The sequence below is a fragment of the Copadichromis virginalis genome, linkage group LG5 (genome assembly GCF_057382275.1).
Source record: "Copadichromis virginalis isolate Kocher_CV1m ecotype Utaka linkage group LG5, C_Virginalis_male_GT1.1, whole genome shotgun sequence".
NCBI lineage: Eukaryota > Metazoa > Chordata > Actinopteri > Cichliformes > Cichlidae > Copadichromis > Copadichromis virginalis.
The window spans coordinates 1,918,914-1,928,737 of NC_140622.1; the positions used below are offsets into that span (position 1 = coordinate 1,918,914).

Consider the following 9,824-nt stretch of genomic DNA (forward strand, 5'->3'; position numbering starts at 1 on the left):
GCAACTTGTTTTTACGTGGCCGGTCATATCAACTTTAATATGTTCAACAATTAACAGCAAACGCACAAACTGTTCACTCAGAGATGGAAAAGCTCAGACAGATGGGACAGAACAGGAAGAAGAGAGGTTGTCTCAGTCCTACACCGGGAAAATCCTCATGTTTGTTTGTTTGGCCCCCAGCTGTAAAAGGCTGATGTCATCAGCGGGTGGGAAAGCATGGCAGCTTGTGACTGAACTAACGAAGCGACGTTTGATGCCGAGGTGAATGTGATAGCTGAGAACAGGAACCATGCACCTGCTAAAGGTCACATCTCTATATGGACTTGTTTCTTTCATAGTGGGAAACATCCAGCAGCCTTTCTGTTATTGAAATACTTTGTGGGATATAAAGCTGACCACAGTAACGCTGTGCTGCTATAGTTGGGTTACATAAAGGGTAGCACAGAATATGGAGACATGATGCTCATGATCCAGCTGCATATCAGCTGCTGTGCTGTTAGCTCAGCCAACCAGGAGAACTCCTGAAGCGTGTTTGCATCTTTGTTTGAATGAAGTTGTGTAAGATCAGTAAACCTCAGAGCAGCAGCAGCAGGGTCAGCTGATCACAGCTGTTCAGGTTTAAATGTAAAGTCAGCTTCAGTCTGTTCACTATCAGTAAAACTGAAACCGCTTGTGTTCCCCTGCACCAGTTTACTATATCAATATAAAGGTTCAGCTGGCTTTGCTGATGGAAACGTCTTCAAACAAGCTGCTTTGGACTTTTTCACTTGTAAAGAAGTATTTCATGTGTTATGTTTAAAACCATTTAAGTACAGTTGGACCTCTGCATAGGCTGCAGCAGAAGTTAACTCCAAACAACGACACGTTCTCTTTAAATGTTGTGTGAATGAGTGTGTTGAAGCTGTAGTTACTGAGGCCAGCTCAGTCATCTTTGATTTAAGGTAACAGTTTAGCTCACGGCTCTTTTGAAATGTGGCAGAAATGTTTTTCTGTCTTCTTTTTCTCATGTTTTACATTTGAATGTCATCACTTGTGTTTTCATGTGTTTCTGCAGATTTTTGGCTTTCTGAACCTGATCCTGTGGGCAGGTAACTGCTGGTTCATTTACAAGGAGACTCCGTTCCACAAGGTTCCTGCCCCCCCCACCACCATGCAGGAAGGCGGAGCCCCGGGACCCTAATCATGTAGTTAGGGTTCCCCAGCACAGCCACGCACCCTTAAAGAAAAGCTTGATGTCCCACACTGATGTAGAGAAATCCCCCCAGTGAAACACTGGTCTGTAGCAGCCCCCTCCAGCTTTAGCGTGTCAGGACCCTCAGCTCACATCCACAGGTGGCAGCTCCCAGCAGGGCCCCTCAACATTTGTTCTGGAGATTCAGCACTGCAGCTGCTGTTGCATGCTGCCTGAAACAGTCACACTACAGTCTGCTGTGTTTGTGAAGCCTTGCATCACTGCAGGCTGGTTACACACTGACTCCAGGAGCTTTTCAGGACACTGTGTTTGTCTCATTGCAGTACTCTTACACTACACTGTACTTTAAATGTCTCCATGTAACACTAGTAACATTATTTATGTTTGGCTCTGATGTAATTACAGCGCACTGATTACTGTTTGTGTTGTTGATGCTGAATTTGTGTTGATGCCAAAGGAGAAAAAGCCGTGACTGAAATATGTTCTGTCTCCTTCATTCGTATCACTGGGGTGAGCTCGTATTAGTGCAACACTGGCACACACATCGAATGAACTGATTTCATTCAAACAGTGTGGAGAGAGTAAACAGCTAACAGATCCTCTGCTTATTGCAGAGTTTCAGTCAGGTTTCAGAGCTCAGCACAGAAACGGCTTCAGTGAAGGTTACAGACGATCTTCTCTGACAGTGGACTCATCTCTGTGCTTGTCCTGCTCGACCTCAGTGCAGCGTTCCATGCTGTCCACCATAACATCCTATTAGAGCGATTACAGCATGAATTAAGTGCGGCAGTTTCATTTATTCCTGACGATGGGAGTCACACGCTGAGCTGCACTGCTGGGACCAGTTCCTTTCTCCTGTGGCAGCATCAGCTCACTCAGAGACATCCATTCATTCTTCCTCTTCTTCTTCTTCTTCTTATCGGGGTCGTGGAGGGTGGAGCCTCTGAGCTACCACAGGGCGAGAGGCCCATGGACTGATTGCAAATATGATGCAGGGTTAACACACAGAGACAGCCTAACTCAATTCAATTCAATTTTATTTATATAGCGCCAAATCACAACAAAAGTCGCCTCAAGGCGCTTCAACTCCACCTCCACCTGACTGTGGAGGGAAGGCGGAGTACCTGGTAATAACCCACACAAACACAGTGAGAACATGAAGTCCACACACACTGGTGGGTGGTGGAGTCGAGCTGGAACAGTGCTGAGCGTTCGAAGGCGTAGCGTGCGGTTTCATTCCTGTGCAGATGATATTCAGCTTTATGTATCGGTGAGTCAGGTAGACCTGGATGGACTCTAACTTCAGATCAAACGGAGGTTGTTGGAGAAACATGGTACCTGTCAGATGCTCACTCTGGTCCAATCGAGCTGTCATGTGAAAAGGCTGATTCCTCAGCACAGTCCTGTTTGGCACCATGTGAAGCTTGAAACAAGCTCCTTCATCAGCTCAGAGCTGAACTGGCAGCTTCTCTGTACCTCAGCTGCTCTTTGTGTCTGCTTGATCAATAAACATGCTCTCTGCTTCTGGCCATTTGTAAACATAATGAAGAAAACCTAGAATAATGAAGCACACACTCTTTTAATAGGTTGGGAGTGTGCCTGTGCTGTGAGGCCCTGCCTCCCTGTGCTTATGTGCAGGTGCATTATAACTCGTGTTATAATGAAACTCCAGGGCTAGAGTTGCTCATGCACTGCTGAAGCAATAACACATTAGTGTATTTGTTTTTGATTTAGGAGCAGGCAGTACATCCTCGCTGCTTCCATGACTCCCAGTATGTCACAGACTGGTTCACCAAAGATCTGACCCATGATTCACTTCCTTAGACCACTGAATCAGGCACAGAAGCAGCGATGCACCAAATGGAGCCGGGACATCACTGATCACGTGCCCTGCTCGTCTGGACAAACCAGGCCTAGGCGCAGTGTGCAACGACCAGCGCTAGCCTGTAACAGTGTGCATATGAAAGCACTGTATAGCACTGCTTTGTTCCATTTTTGCAGTGTGTCTAAGGTTAGAAACATCCTGTCTTTCAAATGATTCTTTCACAAACAAAAAGCTTTTTTGTGGCCTCCAGTTGGCTCAGAGGTCGTAGTGTTTGTCAGCAGGTGGATATAAGCGGAGGTACTTCTGCCTGCTTTGGTTACTCACATTTTAGCACATCTTTGCTCTTCCTCTGGTCTGTGCTTCAGTTCAGGGCTTCCTGGTGCTTCATGATGTCGTCTGTTCGTGTCCACGTTTGTATTTCAGGTGTTGACGCCACCTGTAAGTTCTATTAAAAGATCCTCCAAGCAGCCTGTGCTGCTGCAGAAGCTCCACCCTGCTGTCTCAGTAAGAACAGGAAACATCCCCGTATATTACACATGCATATTACAGTGCTAAGTATGTATGCTGGCACTGAGGTGCCCCTCTTATCAAACTGTACTTTATTTCCTCTGCAGAGGATGTGCAGGTAGCGGTGTCACGATCAGCGTTTGCAGTGCATTCAGTGGAGGAGTGGTGCAGCCATGTCCACGGCAGGCATGATCTCCTGTCTCGTTCAGTGGTGCATCATGGGTAATCTCAGTCCCCCACTGAGCGTGCTCCTGTGACTGGCCAGCACGTCATGAGTGGGTGAGAGCTGTTGTCCAGCATTGTCTTTATCTTGGACAACATCCGCCTCTCAGACACCACCCTAAGTCCAGCTCCGTCCCCACTACGTTACTGGTCTTGTGCATCAGTTCATGCACAGCTGTTAACCTGCTGTCCCAGCATGCAACAGCATAGAAGATGGCACTGGCTACAGCAGACTCATAGAAAATCCTATTGTGGGACAGATGTTAAAAAACCTCAGCCGCCTCTGACAGCAGAGTGAGCCGGTGGATGGAGCCGTGTAAGGGTCTCATCAGTGCCACAGTCAGGGCTTCTTACACTGAGGAGGAGGAGGGAGACAACTCAGCGGTGACTAACTGAACGTCAGGACCAGCTTAAATGGCAGACAGCTGATTGTCAGATTGATTCAGGTGTGTCCAGGAGAATCTGAGCTCCCAGGAGGATCCTGTCTCTGTAAAGTAGGTCACCACAGAGACAGGGGAAACAAAGGGCAGGGACAGAAACGGGGGAGATGCACAGGAGGAGTCATACCATTCCCTGAAGACCACTTTGAACTTCCAGTGTAGACCCTAGAAGGTCCAGAATCTTATTACAGTTGTAGTCTGCCGGCTCTGTGTTATTAGCCTCCTGTGAGTGTTGCAGGAGCGCAGCAGAAGCCGTCTGCGCTGCCAGCCGGACCACCTGCAGTACAGATGGACCCGTGCTGCCACTCACACATTCAAGCTCAAGTGTATTTATACAGCACAACAGGCCATGCTGCACAACGTGCTTGTCAATGTAAAAGGCCACTATAATAAAATGCACAACAATGATGCAGTAAAATATAGAACGTCAATAAAAACAACAACTAAGGCTGTTAAAAGCGAAATGTTTGTGTCAACGCGTGCTAAAAGCCAGGCCATAAAAACGCGCCGTTAGTAATGATTTCAAACGTCCGAGTGTTTGTGCAGATCTGATATTAGCAGAGTGTGGGCCTCCCACTCTGTCACCACCAAGTCCCTCCAAGCTGCAAAAATCGAACCTGCAATTAACGTGAATACTTGAACAACTCTGTCCTGCAGTGTGAGTCAGTGACTGGCTGCTCCTGTATGGGATCAGAACCATGCCACCTTATCCCACAGTCCAGCCAATGATGCCATTCACATTCGTATATACGCAGCCAATCAACGTCGCTGACAGGCTATGACAGCGTCCTCATGCGCCCACACCGGTGTTGTAGCGAGCAAAGCGGCTGATGTGGCGTGAAGCCACGTTAATGACAACGTGTACAACCCAGGGGCGATTCTAGGATCAGAGCTTTGGGGGTGCTGAGCACCCAGAGAGCTGCCCAGCCAGCCAAGATAAACCCGTCTCTGTCAGTCCCTGCGTCCTTAAATGTTGTCCCGAGTTCCCTCTGACTGTCTCCTCGGTGCATTTAAACCCCTGCTCCTCCCTGTCCTCATCGTCTGCTGTCTTCATCTCCGTCATCAGTCATCATAACTTTACCATCTCTGTGCAAGTCTGCAAATTTCTTTATTAAATCATAAGATTCTTAAATTCATCAAGTCTCTCTGTGCCTGGGTCCGAGTCACAAAACCATCAAATCTGATCAAGGTTATTTAAATGCTGCCAAAGAAGAATGGATTGGAATAAATAAATACATATGCTAACCTTCATTACTGGGAGAATAATGAACGATGCTCACAGTGAGTAAAAAGTAAACTGACTGTATTTTTTGGACAGAGATTCACTTTTAATGTGTGTTTAATATAATACAGACACATAAAAATACACTCCAAAAACAATAAATTATTACAAAATATTCATTTATAAAATGGAGCCAACTCCTCCTGTGGTAGCATGTATGAAAACATCTTTACTGCAGATGCTAATTTTGTGTTGTAAGATTTATGGGTTTCATGCTTTCATAGTGGTGCTTGGGACAGCTTGACCTTTTCTCAGGTGGTCCACACTGTAACAAGTGTGAGAAACACTGATAAGTGTGTGTGTGCTTTTGGAAAACATTTAAAGCTGCAGTACAGAATCTTTGAAACAAGCTTAAAACACTTTTAGAAACAGAGCATCTGCTTCTCTTTACAGCTGCTCGCTCCACCAGGACAGTCTTTGGCACTGATAGTGTTTCAAATGTGAAGCACGTACTGCAGCAGTCATACAGACAACTGGACGGTCCAAAGGTTGGCCGACCTGTTACTGGCTGAGGTTTCAGTAGAGCTGTGGCTGAACCACATAAAAATATATCATTAACTTGAATCTCCCCGATCAATGATAATGTTATGTTGGGATGTTGTTAAAGAGGCTCAAAGTGTTTCAGCCCAGTTTGTTTAGCAGATTCTGTTTAGCAGCTTTAATACAGGGAGGACACAACTTCCAGACTGTGAGTAAAATCAGGTTTTCCTCTTTGTCAGTTTCACAGTTTCTGCCTGTCACTGCTGTCTGTCTGTTTGCTTACCTGCTTCTTCCTGACCTCGTACTTTCTCCTCACGTTCCCTCTTTGAACTGACAATCATACACAAATAGATTCAATTAGATGAAAAATTACATTAATATGAAAAAACTACTATTAAGATCACTAATGAAAAGTCCTCTCAGTGTACTTTCAAGCAAAAGGCAAATAACCAAACCACACGAACATCTAATAAAGGACATAAATATTGAAACACTGATCCAACATTATTCCTGATTCACAGGTCATTTGATTTTACACTTTCACCTGAATGTGGCTCCTTTTTTTGAAAAACCTTCCTTATATGCACCTGGCTGTCTATCTGTACACACACACACACAACAGTTATAAGGTTAATGGGCATCCAGTCAGTCAGTACCCATTCCAAACAGGACAGTGGTAAGTTTTAGAGTTTAAACAGGCTGTATTCAATGGGAGCAACAGGACGGTGCTGATTTCACTGCAGAGCAGGGCGGATTGTAGGGCAGCAAACATCGTCGGGAAACACGTTTCCCACACTGCAGGTTACCTGGTGTCACGTTTTTCAGCTAAAGAGACACATGGCCTGAGAGGATGGAAGTCGCAGACAGAATATCAGAATAGTTGGTGTTGCAGAAGGCGCAGAAGCGAATAACGTCACCGATTTTGCCGCAAAGTTTCTGGAGTAGATAACTTTGACCGCCCTGTTGTTATTGATCGAGAAGAAGCCTTATCCCCAAACCACGCAGCGGGGAACGACCGAGGCCCGATATTATCCGATTGCACTACTTCACAGACAAGGAGAAGATCCTGAGACTGTCTCGTAATAAAGGAAACTTACACTTCGACGGGTCTCCAGTTTATATTTTCCCCGACACAAGTCCTGAGGCTGGGCGGATGCGAGCAACCTTCAATCAACTGAAGCAGAAACTCCGCAGCGCTGGCATCCAACACAGCTGTGTTATCCAGCCAGGTGGTTACAGCAAACGGCTCCAGAGACACGAGAAATGTATCCCGTCCAACAAGCTGATCACATCGGAAGGTGAAACTGGATAGGAGGCGCTGGCAGCTGCTCGAGAAAGACGTTACCGGACGGTGACGCTCACTGACTGAGGTGGTAAACTCTTATTCAGGTCAAATATGTTATTATGCTGCTCAGGACATTCTTACATCTTCTTCCTTTCTTTGTTCTGTTTTCAGAGAATGAATTATGTGTCCGCAGGTAAATTCATAGCTAATGTTTAAATGGATTAATATTAAGGTGATTTAAGTTACAAGATGATGTTTATTCTCTTACCAATGTAATCTCTCCTTGTATGTAAACCATCATAACAAGGGTTAAGGTCAATGGCAGAGCCTGAACTACTTTCTTTCCCTTTAATTTTATTATTATTGATATTATTATTACTGTGAGTGTGCTTTATCAAACTTTATCAAAATGAAACTGGATATGAATAATATAAATCTTTGGGAGCTGAGTGGTAAGTCAGATGTTCGTGTCTCTGAGCTGAGACTTAAATACTTTGGTTGTATGGAGCCCTCTCTGTGCAGGGAGGAGCAGAGACTGTTTCAGTGTTCTGTTTGGGTTTGTTTGTATTTTGTTTGGAGGCCATTTTATTAAAAAGGAGGGGGAAAGGGTTTAATTGGGTTGCAAATCTTTATTTACAAGTTAAATAATGGTTATTGAGAATTATTAAAACCTAGTAAATTTTGTGTCATGGCATTGTAAAGGACTCAATGGTGCTGTTAGCGGGGCAACATTCTGGCACACCTTAAAAAGCTGGGGACAGATATAGGATACTTGCAGGAAAGCCGTTTGAGAAACAGGATCATCAGAAGCTACGTGGAGGATGGAGCGCAGGTGTTTCATTCACAGCTAAGAATAGGGTCTGATAAACGTACTATCAGACCCTCGTGGACGTTATATCATAGTTACAGGGAAACTTTATAACAATCAGGTTACACTAGCAAATATTTATGCCCTAATGTTGATGATGCAGGTTTTATTAAATCATTTATATCCTCTTTACCTAATATGGACACCCATAAACTGATGATTTTAATTTCGTTTTGGATCCTACGACAGATGTTTCCAGGGGCGGACTCAAGCTGTGATCGATGTGGCCAGAATTCTGCCTCGTTGTCACATGTTTTGGACATGTCCTAATATCGCCACCTGCTGGTCTAAATGTTTTTAAAAAACAGCTCCCACAGACCCAGTAATGGCACTTTTTGTGGCACCATATCTGCTCCAAGATTTTACACATTGGTCTGGGCAGGTGGGGGGGGGGGGGGGGGGGGGGGTGTTTGTTTTTTTCTCCCCCTCCTTTGTATATACTTATTTAGGTATATGTATGTATAGACACAGATATATGATTGCTTATATAATGGTAATTATACTTTATGTAAAAGGAGAGGAAGGAAGGGAAAACTCTGTCACTGTAAATGAGGCACAATTAAACCCAATATTTAGCTTCATCATTAGGATTTTTATGCGTGACATCTGTTTGTAGACTTATAGAATTGTATGTAATTATATGTATGTTGTATGTTGAGGTAGGATCAAATGAGTTTACCTTTAAGTCTGTTTGTACCAACCCTTTCTTTGTCTCACTGTTGTTTAAAGTGTATTTTGTTGTTATTTTAGTCATGTTCAAAATAAATCAATCATTCAGTGACAAATAAAATCAAATAAATAAAAATAAACAAGGCCTGACTCCTACCTAACTCTTTTAAGCCAGGCACTTCCACCTCCGCTCGCTGCGTCTCAGCCACCATCGCTCTGGCAGACAGAGCGCTAGAGCCAGAGCAGGGGAGAGCTGGAACAAACCATTTTGGAAGGGAGGGGGGGTTATCTATACTTTTGTTGTTAAAGTGTTACGTCTCAAACAAGTACAGCACTGTATGCTTTTTATATTTTTAGTAGTGTGTCACACAAACAGCAAATATTGTAAAAAAAAAAAAAAAAAAGAAGAAGTAAGAAATCTTTGGGGGTGCTTTGATTCATTTTGGGGAATCACTGAAGCACCCCCAAAAATGGGCTAAAATCGCCCCTGGTACGACCATTGGAGATGTGAGCAGGACAGACGGAACTTTGTTTGCAAAACTCAGTTACTTTTTTGAAGAAGTAACTATATAATTAATTGCCCAACATTGGTCTTTATATCCTGTATTTGCAGACAGAGTTACAGACCCTCTCCCACAGAGTCAGACTCATAATACAGTCAGAGCTTTATAACAGAAAAAAAAACAAAGTTGTCTTTTCAAAATTGCAGTTGAAGTTATTTTTCCTTCCAACAGTGTTAACATGCTGCACAGGACATGAACAAGATTTTTGTTTTCATTGTAAGTGGGATAAAGCAGTTAATTAAAAGTAGTCTAACATAAATGTAAATGCTGTAATTTGTTATTTTAATAAACATGTAACTTGGATGCTGGCGTGACCACAGTGACCACGTCTGCTGTCGCTCACCCTGGTCCAAGGGCCGCTCAGGGAGTTTGTGTGTTCAGACACATGAAACATTAGAGGGAACATTGGTCACCACCACACTTTAGTCTGTGGATTCGTTAACGTTAGCTTATAGTTGTTTCTGGAGCATAAATACACAACTCAGACAGGT

General features: G+C 44.1%; 1 protein-coding gene and 1 long non-coding RNA gene across 6 annotated transcripts in view; both read left to right on the plus strand.

Moving 5' to 3' along the window:
- sypl2a (synaptophysin-like 2a) overlaps positions 1–1,674 on the plus strand; it is a 36,529-nt gene extending 34,855 nt beyond the window's left edge. For all 5 annotated transcript variants that reach the window (XM_085455550.1, XM_085455548.1, XM_085455552.1 and 2 more), the window contains one exon: positions 1,055–1,674. In XM_085455550.1, the coding sequence (XP_085311676.1) occupies positions 1,055–1,180 (126 nt within the window). In that variant the 3' untranslated portion in view covers positions 1,181–1,674. The remainder of the gene's footprint in view (positions 1–1,054) is intronic.
- A 740-nt stretch (positions 1,675–2,414) lies between these two features.
- Positions 2,415–5,322, plus strand: LOC146708725 (uncharacterized). The gene is made up of 2 exons (XR_014920342.1): positions 2,415–3,521; positions 3,632–5,322. It is a non-coding gene; the product is annotated as an uncharacterized LOC146708725 (long non-coding RNA).
- The last annotated feature ends 4,502 nt before the right edge of the window (positions 5,323–9,824 follow it).